This window comes from Mastomys coucha, unplaced genomic scaffold (genome assembly GCF_008632895.1).
Source record: "Mastomys coucha isolate ucsf_1 unplaced genomic scaffold, UCSF_Mcou_1 pScaffold23, whole genome shotgun sequence".
NCBI lineage: Eukaryota > Metazoa > Chordata > Mammalia > Rodentia > Muridae > Mastomys > Mastomys coucha.
In genome coordinates this window covers 105,538,438-105,560,581 of record NW_022196906.1, presented here as the reverse complement: position 1 = coordinate 105,560,581, position 22,144 = coordinate 105,538,438, and the positions used below count along the sequence as shown (strand labels likewise).

General features: G+C 43.3%; 1 protein-coding gene across 3 annotated transcripts in view; it reads left to right on the top strand.

The window, feature by feature from the left end:
- Stac (SH3 and cysteine rich domain) overlaps positions 1-22,144 on the top strand; it is a 132,215-nt gene that overhangs the window by 87,495 nt on the left and 22,576 nt on the right. For all 3 annotated transcript variants that reach the window (XM_031344812.1, XM_031344811.1, XM_031344810.1), the window contains 6 exons: positions 5,223-5,323; positions 6,666-6,747; positions 8,096-8,211; positions 9,709-9,787; positions 17,626-17,690; positions 21,986-22,074. In XM_031344812.1, the coding sequence (XP_031200672.1) occupies positions 5,264-5,323; positions 6,666-6,747; positions 8,096-8,211; positions 9,709-9,787; positions 17,626-17,690; positions 21,986-22,074 (491 nt within the window). In that variant the 5' untranslated portion in view covers positions 5,223-5,263. The remainder of the gene's footprint in view (positions 1-5,222; positions 5,324-6,665; positions 6,748-8,095; positions 8,212-9,708; positions 9,788-17,625; positions 17,691-21,985; positions 22,075-22,144) is intronic.

Here is a 22,144-nt window from a genome sequence, read left to right as displayed (position 1 = left end):
CCATTAGTTCCCTTCAGCTCCATATGTCACAAGCCCCTCAGGTCTACTTTGATCTTGTTTCAGAGACTCCTTTTGTTTTTTAACAGTTTGGTGTGTGTGTGTGTGTGTGTGTGTGTGTGTGTGTATACATGTGTGCATGTATGTATGTGTGTGTTCATGTGCTAGAATGTTTCTGTGAAGATCAGAGGACCACTCACAGGGATTGAGTCCCTCCTTCTACTGTGTGGCTCCTGGATATTGACTCAGCCATCAGACTAAACAGCAAGCCCCTTGGCCCACAGAGGCACCTTGCCCTTCCTCTCATCCACCTTTTGACACAATACATGAGAATAGATGGAGACAGATGGTCCTAAAAGTGCAACAGTGGAAACCAGCTAGTCGTAGATTCACTCTGAGAGGCACCTCCCCCGCCCTCATTGCATTGTGACCTTCACAGCCAGGGCTTTCAGTGACATGCCTCTGCTGTTTGTACTGATTAATGAGGCCTTTGATGACTTTCTGCTGTAGATAAGGATTCATCTCTCAGGCCACCAGAACCACACTTGCCCGTCTTCCTTGTTCTGCCCTTTCTGAAACAGCTTTATCGCAACAGTTAAATCACAGTTTTGTGTAGAGTTGAAGGTCAGTTTGGCCACTATAACTCACCACTGATATTTTGTAATTCAAATATTTTACTATGATTGCATTTCTCTCCTTACACATATTTTATTTTCCCTCAAATTAAAAAAAAAAAAAATGTCCTTTCCACTCCCTTAACTTTCTATACCTCTGTAATTTATAAATACTCCCACCATCTTTCAAGTGCTGTTATCTTTTATAAAGTTCAAAGTCAATAAACTTTTTTGTTCCTTTGTTTTATTCTTCAGGTTACCTCTCTTATTTCATCTTGCAGCTCCAGCCTGGGCTACTGCAGAGTTACATGGGACACCCCACTTCTCTCCCATGTCTACTCTACACTATATCTCGTTTTTAACTTCTTGCCTTATTCTCTCATTTTTCCAAGGCATATTCTACAGTAGTTATTATTCAGAATGAGCACATGGAAAGAAAGTATTTTAAAAAAAGATCTAAATTTTAGGAGGTATCTGTATTCTGCCATGTCTTAATCAGGGTTTCTATTCCTGCACAAAATACCATGGCCAAGAAGCAAGTTGGAGAGGAAAGGGTTTATTCTGCTGACTTCCACTTTGCTGTTGATCACCCAAGTAAGTCAGCACTGCAACTCAAACAGGTCAGGAAGCAGGAGCTGATGCATGGCCATGGAGGGATATTCCTTACTGGCTTGCTTCCGCTGGCTTGCTCAGCTTGCTTTCTTATAAAACCCAAGACTACCAGCCCAGAGATGGTACCACCCACGATGGGCCCTCCCCACTTGATCACTAATTGAGGAAATGCCCCACAGCTGGATCTCATGGAGGCACTTCCCCAACTGAAGCTCCTTTCTCTGTGATAACTACAGCCTGTGCCGTTGACACACAAAACCAGCCAGTACATGCCATTTCTTATGTTTGGTATTTTAGCTGGATATAAAAATCTAGTTGGCAAAAAAAAAAAAAAAATCTAGTTTGGAAGTCATTTTCTGCCAGAACTTTGCAATTTTAATGTTTTGAAGTTCTATGGCCTTGCAGTTTCTAAACTGTCATTGTGAAATTCTGTGTCCATGTCTTTTTGAAATTGTTTACCATGTTTTTATTAACTTTCTATCTCCCAAATAAACATTAAATTCATGTCTATACTTCCTCTTGATGATTTTTAGTTCCTATAGTATAATTTTACTGGGACTTTGATATGATTAAGTATGTTGTCCCAATCCAATGCTATTTACTTGAAATCCAGTGACATCCTTGTTTCTAAGTATTTAAACCTATGCAATCTTTTACGATTTTTACATTCATTGTTTGTTTGTTTGTATAATGTATCAGAGGTACATACCTCTGCTTGTATGTAGAGATCAGAGGACAATTGCAAAAGTCAGTCCTCTCCTTTTACCAATTCCAGGGATAAAACTCATCATGATGGATGCCAAGTACCTTTGCATACTGAGCTACTTTAGCAGCCCCTGTGAAGTCCTTTTGTACACACAGCCCTAACTTCAATATACTTCAATTTGGGAGTTTTCAATCTTATGATGAGAAATTTGTATAGTCAGTAACATCTGTACTCCAGATTTTGATCATATCCCAGGCTAATTATCAATATAACTGTAAAAATCCTCTCATGAAGCTGGGCAGCAGTAAGCCTCAAAACCTAGGCATCTGCATGCTACTTGGGGGAACAAGCAGTTCTGTATAGCATACTTCACTAAGCTACAGCGTGTAGTAGAGTGAGAATATTAAGTGCACTTTGTGTATTTGTGTGTTTGTATACAACTGCATGCCTGTGAGTATCCAGATACATGAGTGTATACATGTATGCACTTGCCTATGAGACCAAAGGATGTTCCCTCAGACACAATCCATCTTCTTTTTTGATTTATTTATTGATATACATAAGTACACTATAGCTGTCTTCAGCCACACTAGAAGAGGGCATCAGATCTCATTACACAGGTGGTTATAAGCCACCATGTGGTTGCTGGGATTTGAACTCAGGACCTTCAGAAAAGCTGTCAGTGCTCTTACCCACTGAGCCATCTCACCAGCCCATCTTCTTTTTTGAGACAGGATTTCTCACCGGCCTGAAATACACCAGTTAGGCTAGTAGGTGACCAGGGAACCCCACAGATCCTCGTGTCTCCTCCCCAGCACTGCAATTACGAACACACACCATCACACCTAACTTTCTTGTTCTATGAGGCTTCTGGGGTTGAACACAGGTCCTCCTGCTTACAATACAAACCTTTGACCATTTTATCTCTGCTTCAAGCCCCTCCCAGCGCACTTCTGATTCACAGTATTTTCGATTTATGCTTATAACTTTACCACAGGTCAAAGGCCATCTCTTTTATGACACTGATATCTCCCCTGTGGGGAGAGGGTTTTCCTTTGAGGATGAAGGCAGTTAAATGGATAAAAAATATCAGTTGCATTTTTCAGTTTGAAGAGCCAGTGTGAACATATTAAAATCCAAAGCTAGGTTTTTCTTGCTAGTCAAGCATAAGGGGAACATACAACAAGGCATTAGTAACGGAAGGCAGGTGTAACAGAACAAGGTCCCACCAGACCTTCTCCAAATCTTTCTAGACTAAACTAGAAGGGCTGCAGTGATCCAAATCACCCCTTTCCTGTTCTCCGAAGGTCAGAGTAGAAGCTTTCCCCCTTCAATCAAGCTTGACACTGCACAGTGGAAATGGGGACACCTAACACTGAGTAATCAGTGGTGGTCTGACTCATACCACAAAGCAAAGTATGAAAGCAAGTCGGAAAACTGAAATCAGGGGAAGGAAATGCATAGAGGAAGGAAGAGATGCTATCATTTATAATGACACCATTTCAGAGGACAGCTCACAGTGAAACAGCTCCCCTTTGAAAATCTGGCTTATGTTCCTATATAGGCACAGATAGCAGGCTCTGAATTGAAATGAAAGTCATTACTTCCCAGGCCAGCCTTTGAAAAAATAGCATGCTTTACCTGAGTGATTATTCTCACAACAAAGGGGGCTTTCTGCCACTGAGTATAAATAATTAGCATGGTGTGTGTGTATGTGTGTGAGAGAGAGAGAGATTGAGAGAGAGCAGTTTTCTGGCTTCTGGTGTAATGGCAACAGGTTCTCTGTTAAATGGTACTTTCTTAGGGGACTTTGCAGGTGACATCTTCCAAAGGATTTCTAGTTCTTTGCTGTTATAGAGCTCGCCTGATGCTTTTCCCAGATGAACTGTGGATCCTAGCATTTTTCTATTGTATCAGCTGATTAATCACAAATTCATCTCCACATACATTAAGCAGTCTGAAAACGTAGGAAGAGATATTAGAGCCAAGCTTGGAAAGAATGAAACAAGGTGGGATCTTCATTGCCTTGGGACAGATCTCCCTTGTACCCTCTAACTTCTCATTTTTTAAAAATTAAACGATGCAGATAGAACTCCTCATCCTCATCTAGCTATTAAATACTCCTTCTACAGTGTTGAAGAATCTGCTCCCATGAAGTTCCTCAAATCGGCGGCCACCGTGGCTTCATCTCATGCTGTGATTAATTTATTTAATGTGTCATGTACAGGTCAAGGCTCGCAGCGGCAAACCACACACACACACACACACACACACACACACTATCCTTGGTCTCATTGAGCTCCCATCCATAGGGAGAGGAAGACCAAAGCAAGCTTCCAAGTGAATACCTGTTACTAGTTACGATAAGTGTTATATAAGATGATCACTGGGTACTACCCGAAGGAACCTTAGGAGGTCTGGGTTGTAGTTCAGTGACTGAGTAGGTACCTAGCATATGAAGAACCTCAGGTTCCTTCTCCAGCATGAAGGGGAGGAGATAAGACGAGAGGGTGGGAAGTTGGGGGAGGGAGGGAGAGAGAGAAATAGGAGGAGAATGAAATGGAAGTAAGGGGAGGGGAAGAGAAGGAAATGGGAGGAAGGGGATGGGAGAAAGGACAGTGGAAGAGGGAAAGGGGATAGAGAGAAGAAAAGAGTGATAGGGAGACAGAAGGAGTGGGGGAAGAGAAGAAAAATATTTAGAAAGAGGAAGGGAAATGCTTGATATGAATGACAGAGGCAACACATAAAGAAGGGGTCATTAGCCAAGTATAGACAGAACAGCATCCTGGATATATTAAGCAGTGTGTGGAAGGACTTAGAGGGACTAAGGAGCTTATGCATCCAGAGATCTGAAGAAAACCATGTGGCTAATACGTCTTGAGCATGAAGGATCACAGGCTTCCCTCAACTCACACCACACTTCCCCCCTGTGGTAAGAGAGGCAAGATGTTGGGACCAGTGTGACTCAGTAAGGATTGGGAGAGAAGAGATGGATGGCCTACAAGAATGGCCAAGGATATGGATTTTCCTAACTTGGGTTAAGACAAAGAAAGTAAGGGTGGCCCAGATTTGCTAATATCATGAACATACCGGCGATAACAAACAGAGAATATCTTATAGAAATTGTAGGTTGGGGGAAAACATAAATTATTTTACATTTTTGGGCATTTTCATATATCATGAAATAAATTCTCAGAGAAGAATAAACTTGTCTAGAAGTATTACTTCCTTTCAGACTGGACCTCAGGGAAGGGCAAGCTGCATCTAACCAGCGTCTTCTGTGTGCCTGACAGGGACGCATGCTAAGCATGGACTGCGCTGTGGAGCCTGTAAGATGAGCATTCACCATAAGTGTGCAGATGGCCTGGCACCCCAGCGGTGCATGGGCAAGTTGGTAAGGGCTGGTGCCAGATGGATCCCTGGGAAGCCACACCCTATAATGCCCTTCTCAGGAGTTCGGAAGCATGCTCATAAGCACTGGCCAGCCACTCAGCTTAACTCACACAGTGGTGGAGCAGAAGTGTGTCAGTCTCTGTAGTAAGAAGTCCTGTCCTCAGAGGAGTGTCAGGTGTGTCTCGGTGGGACCTTCTCTGCTGTAGCACTTACCTTCTCCCGTCCTGGGTCAATTCAGGTTTTGAAAGTGAAAATTAGGCATGACAGGAGCCCCCACCATCCCATGGAAACTAGGGTGCTTGGTTACAGCTGGGTTTGTCTATCATTGGAGTGGGGGTGGAGAGAAGGCTGAAGCTATCCCACCCCCACTGGAATGTACAGAAGGCTGCCTCCTTGTGACAATCTGGTCACATTCTGCTAAGACCATCTCAGGAGTGTGATCCCAGTGTACCCCAGAATACATTTGAAGGCCACTGAACCCTTGACTAAAGTATTACACCAAGAATGTCTACCATAGAGAATAAACAACGGTCTTCAGAAACTGTTAAGCCCAGCCCAGAAAAGGAATTTGGTTGACTTTTCTGACTCTAAGGAAAAGTTTACAATAAGTACAATATCTTAACACCAAATGTAATGTCACAAAAGACAGGTCTTCAGGGTAGAGAGCCATTTCTATGCCCAAACCCCATCTCTGGCAATGCCCAAAGATGGCCAGCACTTGCAAAGATAATGTGCGAGGATTTATGGATGCTCATAGGGTCCAGGTTACCAAGTAACCTTGCAGCCCTGGAGTGTAGCAAATCCAGGTCCTTTGAAAGCACATCCAGTGACTCTGGCTTGCAATGTCCCCTTCTCTTAAAGTCCTGTTGCATCTTTTCCCTTCTGTATTTCCAAGAGTAGTTCCCACAAGACAAGGAAAAAGACCACAGGTAATAAGTCAGAAACATATTAGAACACACACACACATACACACAAGCTAAGTGGATAGTCCTGGGTGACATTCAAGGACCTTGGGCATGCCCTGACATCTACCTTCCCCTGTGTAGGCTTTTTATAACTTCAAGTGCCCAAGGTAAGCTGTGGTGGAAAATTGTTAGATGTGTCCTGGGGGTGAGGGGTTTCTGCATATAGACTACAGTACAAGAGGCAGGGAGCTTGTCTTCTACATGGAACATTACCTTGTTTCCCTCAATCCATTTACCTCTCCTTTCCCCCCTATCAGTAGTAAATTATAAAATTATTAGGCTATGTGAGCACATTAATGGCTTTATTTTTAGGACTCTTGCTTGGTTTTCTCCATCTCTTCTCTGACATTGAGACCTCTCTTCCATTCTCTCCTCCAGCCAAAAGGATTTCGGCGTTACTACAGCTCCCCCTTGCTCATTCACGAACAGTTTGGATGCATTAAAGAAGTTATGCCCATTGGTGAGTAGAGAGGGTAATGGGAGGTAGGATTTTAACAGCAAAATCAATGGTGACACTCACCGTATACGGGCAGGTTACAAAGCCAGGAGGACAGCCTGGGGTGTCTGCATAGTGGGTGTTTTGGGGTGTCTGCATAGTGGGTGTTTTGGGGTATCTGCATAGTGGGTGTTTTGGGGTGTCTGCATAGTGGGTGTTTTGGGGTGTCTGCATAGTGGGTGTTTTGGGATGTCTGCATAGTGGGTGTTTGGGATGTCTGCATAGTGGGTGTTTTGGGATGTCTGCATAGTGGGTGTTTTGGATGTCTGCATAGTGGGTGTTTTGGGATGTCCGCATAGTGGGTGTTTTAGCTCTACTCATTTTGCTGGAAAGGAAACAGGTTTTTTTTTCCATCATCTCCCTGATGGAGTTTGAAAATGACAGAGTCTCAAAAGTAGACATCGCACTTCCCAGACTTTCAGCAACAAGACAATACACTTGCCCTGCCATCAGCAGCATCAGAGCAACTTCAACACAGGGCATGGTACCCGGCAGCTCTAGGGCAGAGTCAGACCCCCATTTATCAACTGACAACTGTGTCATTGAACCCTCTGCCGTATACTGGAAGATGGAGCCAATGATCAGTACTTTTTACAATTGTGTGTGTGTGTGTGTGTGTGTGTGTGTGTGAGAGAGAGAGAGAGAGAGAGAGAGAGAGAGAGAGAGAGAGAGAGAGAGATTTGCTGAGTAGAAACTCAGCATTGGTTTTTAATACACACACACACACACACACACACACACACACATACACACATTGTTTAATGAAGACCTGATGTGCCCTCTACAGATGTGGTGTGGGTGTTTTCTTTCATGTTCTCTTTTTAATTGGCTTGTATTTGTTGTTTTAGTTGGATTTTCATTTTGTCTTGTTTTAAGTGCATGCACCTATGGTCTTTTTAGCTGGATAGATTTTTAAACTCGAAATGCTAAACTATAGACAGCTTTTCATTAGAAATGTAATGTTTGGGGAGGGGGCCATTTCCTGTTCCTTTGAGAACACTTGCATCCGACTTCAAAATTTTTCTCTCAAGTCTAAGTATCTTTGGTGATCAGAGCTTCTCACTGTAGGAAACAAACTGGTCCCTGGTTAGAATCTTCAAAGTGTAGTGGGAATAATAACGAAAGAGGGAAACCAACCACTCGGGAAGACTTCAGGGGCAGAGTTCTGGTTGGACATATTAAGTTCCCACGTTTGCCATTAGCCTCATCCATTAGAAAAGCATGGACACGAAGCCCCCTGGTCTGGTCCTCGTGGTGGAGACCTGGCTTCCCTGGTCAGGTGGGCTGAGACAGGTCTTCTCTTCTTTTGCAGCATGTGGCAATAAAGTGGACCCAGTGTATGAGGCCCTCCGGTTCGGCACGTCCCTGGCCCAGAGAACGAAGAAGGGCAGCTCAGGCAGTGGCTCTGACTCGCCCCCCAGAACCTCGGTAACTGACCTCGTTTTCAGTTCCCTGAAGGGTCTGGGAGGGGCTAAGGAGATGGCTAAGCTGGCTAAAGTGCTAACAGGCCAATCATGAAGACACAAGTTTGATCCCCAGAACCCACATAAAAGCCAGTGCAGCTCGCATATCTGTAACTACAGCATTAGGGGAGAGAGACAGCAGGTCCCTCGAAATCATTAACTACCCAACCTCAACAAAGAAAAGCCTTCCAATGCCACACACAGTTTCTGAGAGGCCATCTATCTTTTTTTTTAATTATACACTTTTAATTTCATGTGCATTGGTGTTTTGCCTGCGTGTATGTCTGTATAAGGGTGTCAGATGCCCTGGGACGAGTTGCAGACCTCTCTGAGCTGCCATGTGGGTGCTGGGACATGAACCCAGGTCCTCTGAGAGAGTAGTCAATACTCTTAACTGCTGAGCCATCTCTCCATCTCCAGGAAGCCATCTTTAAACTCATTGTAAGCTCCATCCTTCAGGCCTTCCACTGACTTCCAAGAGAAAAGAATTATAATCATGTTTCATTGTCTACATAAATAAATCCTCAAGAAGGAAAAAACGGCAAGTACAAAAAGAATGAAAATAACTTCTGTGGTTTCCTCAACTTATGCATAACACAGAGGCCAGCCAGGTCTACCCTCTCCTCAGTGGTGATTAGTCCCACTGGGCAGTTTGCTGGCACTGTAGAGGTCACCAGAGAGGAAGGGCACAGGGCTCCCCACTCTAACTAGAGCATAGCAGATGTGTCAGAAATACTTAAATGGTCATTTCATGTAAACACTGAACGATTCGATAGTAAAATGAAAGTGTTTGGCTCCAGGGGCCCATTCTCCAGGCACTTAGAATATTGCTTGTGACACTGTGCACGTGTTATACTGCATGCAAATGTTCATATGAAGGTATGCGCATGTGTACACATGCATGTTGAGGCCAAAGGTTGAGGTAAGGCATCTTCCTCTATCATCGTCTACCACTCTCTCACTGGCTAAGCTCAGGGCATCTGCCTGTCTAAGTGGCCCCAGCACTGGGTTAGAAGCACTTAGGCTCCTGCCCCTGGTTTTTGTATAAGTGCTGGGGATTCGAACTCAGGCTCTCCTGCTTGTACAGCAACCACATACCCAACTGAGCCTTCTCCCAGTCTCCTATAATTTATCCATCTTAAAACACCTAAACCCTGCTGACCTTCTGAAGAAGACATCATTCTCATTTGAAGTTCAAAAGGTGATGTCAATTCATCTACTGGAAGAACCATAGAAATGTTGCTAAATGTGATTTAAATAGGCACGATGCCAATGTGTGTGAGTATGTGGACTGTTGTATGCTCCTTAACCTGTGAATCAGTGACGGACCACAAGAGCTGAAAGGTCACAAATGCCATGCAAATCCCTCTTTAGATTCAGTACTGACATTAAGGTTCTCCGTTGGTCCGTGATACAATGTGGCTCACTGGCTCATTCTATGTTATCTCCTCTTTCCTCCAAGACTTCAGAGCTGGTAGAGGTTCCTGAAGAGGCTGATGGACCAGGAGATGGATCTGACATCAGGACACGGAGCAACAGTGGTGAGTGGGAGACGGTTCTGCAGAGACCAGAGCATGCATGTGGTCGGGGGCTGCAAGGGACTGTGTCCATTTCTCTCAGGCTCCTCTCACCCTCAGATAGCTCTGGGATATGACATGGTCAGAGTCCAGTGTTCTAGAAAGAACAGTAGGCCTGGCCATAAAAATGTTTAGTTGTTGTTCACGCCCTTTTATGAATGAGCGCATCCTCCTCTGACTCAGATTAGACATGAGAATCTGACCACTTAGACCTTGCTTTGCACCACCTCGAAGGTATGTGAATCAGGTGAGCAAAGGTGCCAGTCAGAGGAGAGGGGACCACGACCTATATCCCAGTTCTTCCAAGAGACCATTAAGATGCAAAGCACACTGCAGAGGATAGGAAATAGCCCAGTCAGTGCTTCCCTGAAAGCACTGGAATCCACATTAAATCCACTTTAAAAAAAAAAAAAGGCTATCCCTGAGGAATGACGGCCATGCAGAACTGGACAGAGCCACAGAGCCATCCTGCACAGGTCTATCTAGAACCTGGTACCTACCAGCTGGATTTAGCCAGCATCCCCAGAGTTCAACATCTCAAAGATTAAACCACAAATTTAACTAAATTTTCACACTTGTGTCGCAAGTCTAGCCAGGCACTCATGGCGAGCCTGATCTCTGTTGTGGCCTATCTGTGGGCTCTCTTCTTCAGCAGACCCGAGGGCCTCTGCACCGAACATCTGGGCCCCAGCGAGCCTTGCTCTGGACTTCACTTTGAGACTATGTGACCCAGATGTGCTGAGTAACTGCTTTTTACCTTATGTCTGAAAAGAAAATATTGACATCACTAGAAGTCCCAGTAGGCTAGGTGTGGCCACACCCATCCTCAATGGATGCATGGTGTCAAAAAACAGAGTGAAAAAAGTGAGAGAAGAAACAGGTCCAGGAGTTCAGGATACAGGAATGAGGTTTAAAGAGATGGCAAGATGGGCTAGAGAGAGTTCTCAGTAGTTAAGAACATGTGCTGCTCTTGAAGAGGACTGAGTTCAGTTCCCAGTACCCATCAGGCAGCTCACAACTGCCTACTGTAACTCCAGGATCTCCAATGCCCTCCTCTCTTCTCCAAAGGTGCCCATACATACATGCACATGTGTAAATAAAAATAAAATAAATCTCTTAATAAAGGGCAAGAGCTGTGCCTTATTAAAGAGTCTTGGTCAAGTTACAAACCTGCCCAGCGCTGACTGTTTATTTTTTAGTATGCAGATTTTCTATGGCTTTAGACAAGGCCTTCTGGACCTCGTGCTTTGCCCTAGACTCAGGCTTCAGAACAGTTACCATGAAATTAACAAACACACAAGTTTTCTTCAGTCTGTTCAGCCACCCACCCAACCACTCGGACTCTTCCCACACCTGTCTCTGCTCAGGAAATAGGAAGACCCCTCATCTAGTTGATAAGGACGAAGTTTTCAGTGTTGTCCTGACTCTCTCTTCTTCTCACACCTCCACTCCTGATCCATCAGAAAATCTCCCTGTAGTTCATCAGAATAGCTAGCACATGCTACCACCCACTCTCTGTCTCAGCCATCGGGTCTGCTTCTATCAGCGCTTAGCCTGCTAGACTCATCCATTTGATAGTTAGGACTTCCCTTTACCACCGAGAGCTCATCTCTCACCAAGTGGTATTAACAGAGTTGGCGTGTTGCAAAGATCTGGACTTGGAAATTGTCATTGTGAAGGCTGATTCCTAGTAACAAATTCAACATATGTTCCTCAAGGCAGAGAGACAGAGAAGAGACTCCCACCCCCATCTACCCGCCCACAGAGCAGCAGGCCCCATACCACTTGGGACCTTGTTAGAAATGCAGAAGTTTAGGCCACCTAGACTGCTGAGCCTGAATGTATGTAAGATCTGTGGTATTTGGGAAATAGGATTAGAGTATTTAATTTCTCTCACTTCCAACATATACACACATATACATATAGCAAATTCTGAAGAGATGAAGAATGAAGAACAAACACACTCAAAGCATAAAGTTGACTATTGTGCATCTACTACATGTCAAGGAGAAATCCCACAGCTATATTAAAAGGAACCTGTGGAACTGGACATGGTAGCACACACCTGAAATCCCAATGCTCAGGCGGCAAAAGCAGGAGGATCACAAGTTCAAGGCCAGCCCAAACTACGTAAGGAACCCATCTCCATTTTCCTCTTTAAAGGGAGGAATAAGGAAAAGAAAAGAGAAGTAATAAAAGAAAATCATAGAAAGAGAGATTCCCTTAAGAATTCAGTGAGCTATAAGTTTCCAACAGGCTTTGGATATTTATAAGCCCTTTGATCAGCAATAGCTTTTTCACAATGCCTTAGCAGCCAAGGGGGTTAACTAGGTAGCTGTTTGTCCCACTCTTCTGGTTGATCTCAATCCCTTATCCATCCAGTCTCTGAGATAACAGGGAAAGAGCATACTGATGTGCTCCAACTTCCTTAGAGTCCTCTTTATCCAGGCGAGAGGGCGTGGCCTTTCAGAAGTTGTGTCCTAGTGCTCACAACCAGTTTTGAGTGAAAGCACACAGAGTTCACACACAGTGTTATGTCTTCCAGTCAAATGTCATGCCAGACTTCTTGAGGAAGGTCTCTCCAGCCACCTTCGAAGAGGATTCAGTTCATACTAATGTCTCCAATGCTAAGTCAGCACTGCTCTTCTAAGTAGTCTTGGCAGGTCTGAATTCTAGTTTCCGGTTTCAGTTCTCCTGGGTCTATCACAGATATAGACAGGGGAGATGTTGGCCTCTGTCTTAGGCTTCACTGCTAACAGCCTCACTGGTGGCAACACAAGAAGAAAATGAAGAAGCCATAGCCAGCTGCCTGTTTCTGCTCAAAATGCCAGAACAGTGTTCCCAGGAGCCTTCGACAGCTGCACTTCAGTATGACCATGCTGAGCGTGGTTTTCCTGGAAGGAGAGAGGGGTACCAGATGTAAGCAGTGCACATTCTTAGAACTTTTATTCCAAAATGACTGAGCCAGTCACATCCACTCAAAGACATCACAAAGCCCAGTGTTGCCTCAGTTTGTACTTACTGAAGAACTTTTACCCAGAAAGAAAAATAAGCAAACTTAGGTTTTGAACATATACTTTTGTCTTTAGTATATGTTGTTTCTAGATCACAAATGCTAAAGTGTCACCAGTGGGGGAAGGAAAAAGAAGAGATGGACAGAGAAGGAGGGAGGGAGGGAGGGAGGGAGGGAAGTAGGAAGGGAGGGAGGGACCAGTTAATTTTAGGATCAGGGCCTTAGAGGAATATACATCAAAACCAAATAGAACTATATAGTCATTTATGTTTAAAATACTAAATATAAATATAAACAAAAGAACAAGAGATTATCAAATACAAAAATTCGAAGAAAAGTCCAGAGAGCCTCTAGAATATTGTAAAGTAGAAATGGGATTGTCACATTGAACCAGGAATTAGACACAGTAGAAGAGAGAAATGACAACTGGAGCAGAGCCAAGAAATAGTAAATACCCAGGGCAACAAAGTCCTGGGATCTGAGAGTAAAGGTGTTAATGAAAAGTGAATACTTCCAAATGCATCCAGCTGACACTCCAAGTGAAGACACAGAGGTGGGAGTGGGAGAACATTCAAGAACATTCTGACTGAGAACTTACAGAACTGATTGAAGACACCATTCCTCAGAGCCATACCTAGGCATCTCTGTGACACAGCCAGACTTCAAAGGTGACCAAGTATTGATACAGACTGAAAAGACAGATTATACACAGAGGAATAACGATTATACGGAGAGCTTCTTACAGATTATAGCTGAAGCTAAAGAACAGGAAAATGGCATCCTCAGTAGGGAGGGAGGGAGGGAGGGAGGGAGGGAGGGGGAGAGGAGGGAGGGAGGGAGGGGGAGAGGAGGGAGGGAGAGAGGAGGGAGGGAGGGAAGGAAAAACTGACTCTTAACCTGGAATCATAAATAAAACAACCACAGCAATCACTCTGAGACAAGAAGAAATGAAAAGCAAAGTGGTGGGCCCAGTGAGATGGACTCATAAATAGAAGCATTTATTGTTGAGCTGTCAACATCGGTTCAATCCCCAGACCCCACTGGAGATGAAGAAAAACTGGCCCCTAAAAGTTGTCCTCTGACTTCCACATGCATACCACTTTCACACACTGTATACACTTGAAATAATAACAAATAAAGGAGAGGAAGGAACGTGACAGGTGCATAGTTAAATCAAGCAAACACTGGCTACTTATTGTAAAAAACCAATAGTGCTTCTAAAATCTGTTAAAATATCTGAAGTGCTGATCTATAAATAGACATTGAGCATTCAGAGATCCTCATGCTGTTTGAAGGAAGTGTAAAAATATTTCAGTTTAGATCTTACTAAAATGTGCTTCACTAAAGATCCAACACGACTATACAAGAGATAATAAAAAAAGAGCAAATTTTCCAAACTACAAAAGCTAACAGAAATTGAATGCTAAAAGTGGGAAAGAGGAGCCAGTCAACTGAAGAAAAAGCAATCTTTAGGAAGGATACCTCAGGTTATCCTCTAGACTCCATACATACACATGCGTGCACACACACATGCTCACACACATACACGTGAATATGCATATACACATGTCAATCAAAAGTCAGGAAACAAAATGATACTTCCATCTATAAAAGGCATAAAGATGGTAACAATAAAGATAGGAACAGACATCATTAAATTGCAAAGATGGAACAAGAAATTTTGAGTGTGTATTAAAGAGAATAAAATTTAAAGCTCTAACAAAGTTTAAGATGGAAGAGAGTGGGGACCCAAGACACCATATCCAAAAGGGGAACATAACACACCCAAAAGGAAAGACTGGCATGACCAAATTCTCACCAGGAAGCTTGACAACCTTTTCTAAGCAAGCTGACACCGAAAGCCTCAGAGTGTCTGCAGCCCAATTGTAGCAGGCTGGAAGCAGAAGGTGGGAGCTGCTTCTAAGCCTTCTAGAAACCAAATCAATACTTAAGTTTTTGTATATGGCAAAAAAAATACTGGACAAGGCTGGGCAACTTCCTAGGTAAATTCTACCAAACATTTAAGGAATAGAAAATTTCCACATTACATAAACTCTTTCTGGGAAACGAAAGTACGGCGAGGAAGACAGGCAGCCACATTCTCTAACGTGGTTTACGAGGTTATTATAACACTGCTTTCAAAACCAAACAAGGCCAGAGAAGGGAAAATTGCTGGCCGCCCTCTCTTGAATATGGATGCAGAAGTCTGAAGTAAGAGTCTCATGAGCTGAACGCAGTGATGTCCCTTTAAAGGGACACTGCGTGATGACTACATTGGAATTAGCCTAAGAACTCAAATTTGGGCTCACATCAAATAATTCAGCAGTGTAAGCTGGTATAGTGTCATGCGTGAGTAGGACAAAGCCATCGGCTCAGGAAACAAAGGGGTAGCATGGGTGTCACAGGTCTACAAAGTGAAAAGGACAGAAAGTGGAAGGCAAACCAAAGTGTCCCTCAGGATGCAGCCCAAGGAAGGGTCATTCTGCTTCTCAACAATGAACAGCAGAGCTTCCACACACACTGGACATGGTGTTTAAACATTTGTCATGAGATAAATAACCAAATTATTTCCCACAAAATAACTGTATATTGTGCAATATACAGTCATGTAGAATAGATAGATGTACAGTAGACACAGTTGTACAATATACAGTTATGTAGTATACAGTTGTGTGGTATACATGGTTGTTGGTGTATTGAGCTGATCACTACACAGTTACATAGTATATCCAATTAATTGCATAGTATACACAGTTGTATGATATACAGTCACATGGCATATATAGCTGTGTGGTATACACAGTGGGTATACACAGTTGGGTGGTATATAGATAGTTGCCTTACTTTCTCCTTTTTAATGAAAATTGCTGTTTCAAAAACAGTCTGGGGCAGAGGGCATCTGTCTTGTGGAGGACCTAAGTTCAGTTTCCAGCACCCAGCCCATGTGCAGTGCTCATCTCATAACCACCTGCAACTCCAATCCAGGGGACCTGATGCTTTCTTCTGGCCTCGGTTAGCAATTGTACTCATGTGCACACACACATATATACACACACATACTCACATACCAATTAAATAACTACAAAGAAAATTTTTGAAAGAAGCAATGGCTTGGGGAAATGGATTTTAAAACTTCCACTGCTCCTGGTTACATTCTGCTTTTGATTGCATATCTAAGAACAAACTTAAAGTCACTTCAAATAATTTTCTCAACAGTTCACAGGAATAACACATATTTTGAACTAGAAGCTCAGATAAATATTCAATAATAGGATAAAATACTATGACATTTAAAAACTGTGCAATCAGTCTAAATTGGATATTGTAGACATGACTGATAGGATTCCCTTCTTTAGACCATTTTTGGCTTGTTTCCACATAAATATTTAATATTCTTTTGGGAAGAATATAGTTTGATACAGAATCAAATGTTTACAGCAGGATTTCAGAAGATGACATAATACCATAAAAGGTTGTTGCATGTCTCTGCCCTGTTTCAACAGGTAAGTACCAAGCTAAGTGTCCACATACTCCAGGCAAACTCTGTGGGAAGGGACCACTCACATCTCAGTGTTGCACCATAGTAGCACATGGGTACCGTGGGCACCCCTGTGTGAATGAAACACATCTGTAAACTCTGGAATTATAAACTGAATACACAAGCGAGTTAAGTCTCCTCAGTATTTTTTCTGGGGCTCTTGCTTTGAGTGGTTTTTTTTTTTAACATAGAAGTTCCTCAGTCTGTTTTAATAACAATAGAGATCCTGGTAAGATGGTTCAATGGCTGAAGGACATATGTGGTGTGTAACATGCACATGCATGCACACACAGGGTGATTTCTACAAAACTATGAGAATGAATGAACAGCAGAGAGAATGATTACACCAATGAACCAAGTTATACAGATTCCTGTGGGATGTACCAACCTGTACTGACCTCTTCTTGATATTGTAAAGAAGAATAAACATGTTATTCTAAACTGCCAAGCCATCCCAGCGGGGTTAATTTACAGACCCAAACCTTACTGCGCACGTTTGGACCTATCTGCCTCAGTTTCCTACCCTAAGGAGATTTACCTTGTGAGAATGGTAGGCTAGCCACGGTCATGGTCCTGATCTGGCAAGTCGAGCTCACCGAGTTTCTGTGAGGACCTCTTGGCAAGTGTGCATCTGGAGAGTGAGAACTGCCCATCTTAAGAGGCTTCCTTATCAAAGGCAATGCCTTCAAGGTGATACCTTCAACACAAATGGAAGAGACTTACACGTTCCAAAAATAAGCTCAAAGGAAATGGAGGCAATAGCCTCGGTACATTGGATGTACGCAATCAGGGGATATGTTCTGAAGTTCAAAGTGAATGCTTTAATCTTCAAAACAGAATAAAGACAGCATTAAAAAGCTAACATTATAATGTTAAACCTAAAATTCTGGGGTTTAGGAAAGGCAAATGTTCAAAGGCAAACAAAATTACGGTTCTCAAGTGACTCCACAGAGTGAACCCATCTCTGCTTCTGATGGAGCACTGCTAGAAGAGACTTGAGTTTCAAACACACGCTTGGCCAGTGATGGTGGGGATGTATTGCTGAGTATACGCACACTGTAGGATGCTGACTAGGGTTAGCAGGATGCTGCATGAAGAGGGAAAACACATCTCTGAAAGAAGAAAGGTAGGAAGGTAAGGGAGCCGATGACAAGCTCTGGCTCAGGGGAGAATCAAAACAACCCCTTCATCCATGTCCCCAAACATGGCTACTAGCCACCCAAACCTCCTGTGCTTTCTTTCCTCCCCCAGTGTTTACATATCCAGAAAACGGTACCGACGACTTCGGAGATCAAGTGAAGACCATAAACCACCAGGTATGTAGACATCCCAGAACAGGTGAGAGTTCCTGGATCCAGGTATGTAGACATCCCAGAACAGGTGAGAGTCCCTGGATCCAGGTATGTAGACATCCCAGAACAGGTGAGAGTTCCTGGATCAAGCTGTCAGCCATCACCAAAGTGGATCCCAAAATCCCTTTGGGAGCTGGTAGAATCATTTCATATCAAATTATCTTTTAAAATCATATGAAGAAAACCGTAACATGCCTGATAATAAGTGCCAGTGAAGCATAATGTGATGTCGCATAATAAATAACACAGAATAGAAGACGCTCAGGACATAAAAGGTGAAAAGGATAAACATTGTATTAATGACACCCACGTTTTTCTGTCATGTGTTACTGCAAGTTAAGACATATTCTGTGTTAATCACCAAATCATATTATGGTTACACCCTGTGCTATGCAAGAATGTATCATTGTATTACGTATGTCCATTCACATCTACACGTGTATTTCCATAGATTCAAGCAGGATCATCCAAGGCTCCTGAGCTTTAGATTGTAGTAGAATGAAGGGCCTGTGAGCTGGCTCAGTGGGAAAGGTGCCTGCTGCCAAGCCTGTTGTCCTGAGTTCAGTCCCTGGAACCCACATAGTAAAAGGAGAGAACCAATTCTCCAAGTTGTCTTCTGACCTCCACATGTAAACATTGGAGTATACATGCTATACACATATATAATTTAATTAATTAATTAATTAATTAATTAATTAATTAATAGAAGAGTTCAAGGTTCAAAATGCTACAGTACAATTTTGCACGTGTCTTATGTTTTATATCCATACATAGATTATATTTATTATACAATGTACACAAAAGTATTATGTAATTGCATGTACGGAATATATCAGTTTAGCTTGTACATTATAAATATAAATGTATCTATAGCATTGCAATTTTTGGTTAGTGATAACAGCCAATATTTATATGACACCACAAGTCTCCTTTATACCTAGTAAACTGAGGGCTATAGTAAAGCCTACCTAGCAGGGTTGTGGTGAGCTCTAGTTATGTTAATGCAAGTAACAAAGCACTGGACAGGCAGCCAGTAAGCTATCAAAGCTGGCAGCTTTTATTATCACATTTGCAGGATTTCAAAGTCAGTAGACAGAGGTACTGTGACATAAACTACCATGCCAATGCCAAAAATCTATGCCTTTTCCTCACCAGAAATGAACTGATTGCTATGAATGTTCACAGGACTCTTTGATGTACTATAGACCAACTTTCAGCTGACTGATAAAAAAGTCAGTTTTAAGGGTCCAGCGAGACGGCTCAGTGGTTGAGAATACTTCTCACCTGTTCTCATTAGGATTACTATTACTATTTCTGTCATAAAACTCCAGAGTTTTCTCAGCCTGCTTGCTTACAGAACCCAGAACTCTTGCCCAGGGGTAGCCTCATCCACATGGCTCAGGGCCTCCCATGTCAAGTGCTAATTAAGAAAATACATCACATGTTTGCCTATACCCTGATCTTATGGAGGTATTTTCTGAACCGAGGCTCTGTCTTCTCCAATGACTCTAGCATGTGTCAAGTTGACATAAAACAAGCCAGCACAATGGATTCCTTGTCATCTTCACACAAAAATGCATCATAATTAAGCCTAAGCCACAACCTTCCCTTTCTCATTTACCCCCGAGACCTCACATTAAAAGCATAAATAACTTTAAAAAGACTCACAGTCTTTACAAATTCAAACACATTAGATGTTCACTGCCTTTAAAATAGCCAATGTCTTTAAAAATCCAAACTCTCTTTTAAACGTTTAAAATCTCTTCAGAGGACTCCTGTAAAAATTAAAATTAAGCTAAATACTTCCTCACTTCAAGAAAGGAAGACAACAGAACGTGTTCACAATCTGAAGAGAACAAAAGCAAACTCCAGCCACGACGATAACTCAGTGTCCGATGTCTGGGGTTCACTAGTCTTTTGGGCTCCTCCAAGCGGTTGGGTGATTCCTCCAGCCCTTCCGGCTGCAGCACACACATCTTGTCTCCTCAGCCCAGGCTGGCTTCACTGCACACCCACTTCTTTCAATCACTCCGTGGGACTGCCATACCCCAAAATGCCAGGGTCTCTTGTGAGACTGGGCTGCCCTTCCACCCATAGCCTCTCCTGGGTTCTCTTCAGAGACTCCAGCCCTACCATAGTGCCAAGCTTCAGTTGCTGTCCATGAGCCGAGCCGTCCACGCCTTCAAAACCAGCACCACCTGAGGGAATCTTCCACTACCAAGTTCACCACCAAGTAAAGCCTCAGGAACACAGCCTTTGTGTGCTGACTCTGAGGAAACACACCCCGGAAGGTTTCACCTCAGTGATGCCGGTCTCTTCTTAATCACCACTAATTTCTTCGCTCCAGCTAGCCAGCATTGATTGTCCCAGTAAAACAAAGGTTTTACTTCAGTGCTCCTGGTGTTTGACTAATTCTACCTGATTCTTCAGCCGCAGCTAACCAGAACCACAGATTCTGTCTTGAAATAGGAAATAGCCCTGTAGAGTTTTAAAGCATTCTCTCACATTTAAAGCATTCTGTCCCCACTGAAGGTCCACAAGCCAGGCCTCTATTGTCTGCATGGCTCTCAACATTCTCATCTTCCAAGCTCACACAGAAGCACTCTTCAGGCTTTGAACACTCAATGGCTTTTCCAGCCCAAAGTCCAAAAGCCCTTCCACAATCTTAGCAAAAACACATGGTTGGATTGGGTCTGTCACAGCAGTACCTCACGGTCCTGGAACTAACTTCTGCCCTAGTTAAGGTTACTATTGCTGTGATGAGGCACCGTGACCAAAGCAACTTGGGGAGGAAAGGATTTATTTGACTCACACTTCTGCATCACTGTCCATCATGGACGGAAGTTGGGACAGGAACTCACACAGGACAGGAACTCAGAGGTAGGAGCTGCCAGAGGCCCTGAAGAAGTGCTGCTTAGTGGCTCTTCATAACTTGCTCAGCCTGCTTTGTTATAGAACCCAGGACTACCTGCCCAGGGATGGCACCACCCACAATGAGATGAGCCCTCCCTCATCAATCACTAATTAGGAAAATCTCCTACGGGTTTGCCTACAGCCTGATCTTAAAGAGGCATTTTCTCAGTTGAGGCACTTTCTTTTCCAATGACTCTAGTTTGTGTCGAGCTGACATAAAAATTGCCAGCATGTGGCCCATTCAGAAGATTCAGAAGAGCCAGGTTCAGTTGCCAGCAGCCACATCAAGTGGTTTACAACCTTCTGTATCTCCAACTCCACAAAATCTGATGCCCTATTCCGGCCTCCACAGGATCTACATATATATGGTGGTGCATCTATGTACACACACACTTAGGCATGCATACACACATACAGGCAAATAAACAAATGATTAGGACTTTTTATGAAAGTATTTTGGGAAGCAAAGTCTATTTATACCTGTGCCCATGTCTCTCTTATTTTTAGAGGAAGTGTTCTCATTTGAGGCAGAGGAGAGGATTTCTCACTGGTTAGAGCACATGCTACATACTCCTGAGGACCAGAGTTTAGGATCCACATTGCCCATATTAAAGCTAGGAGGGCTCAGAGGCCCACTTGTAATTCCAGCCTCAGGAGATATAAACAGGAGCTGCAGAGCAAGCTGGCTAGCAAAAGTAGATGTGCTTGCAAGCCTCGAGGTAGATTGAGAGATCCTGTCTCAGAGAAGACCGGAGATGAATGACTGGGAGGAGTACTAACATAAGTCTTAGGCCTCCACATGGATGGACATGCACATGCATTCGCAAGTATGTGAGCCCCACACGTGCATAATACACACACATGCCTGAAAATGGAAAAAATAGAAAGAAAATATCCCCATTTCTGACATTTTTCATGAAGAACTATGTCAAAGAAAACTTCATCTGAAGAAAACAACTATTTCTGAGATGTCCCAACCATTTCAAACAGAGTGTAATGGAGTCCAACTCCAGGACTAAGAGTAAGCTAAGGAGTTGGGCGTGGTGGCACATGCCTTTAATCCCAATACCCTGGAAGCAAAGGCAGGCAGATCTCTTGTGAATTTGAGGCCAACCAGGTCTACAGAGCTAGTTCTAGGACAGCCAGGGCTACAAAGAGGAAAGAAACCCTTTCTCAAATACAATTTAATGTGATGTAATGTACTTCTAAAAGCAAGCTAAGGGAGAAGCCTCTATAAGAGCTGCTGAGTGACTCCTGAGAGCTACCCATGGGCACTGTGTGGCAGTCAGGGCTTCACATCCACTTCCAGTCTCTCCTCGCTCATTCTTCTCTGTCTTCTGTGGCAGGGAACTCTTTCCAAAGACCCGTTACAGATGAACACCTATGTTGCCTTGTACAGATTTATACCACAGGAGGATGAAGACTTGGAAATGAGGTAAAGATGTGTGATGTGTGTGTGTGTGTATGTGTGTGTGTGTGTGTGTGTGTGTGTGTGTGTGTGTGTG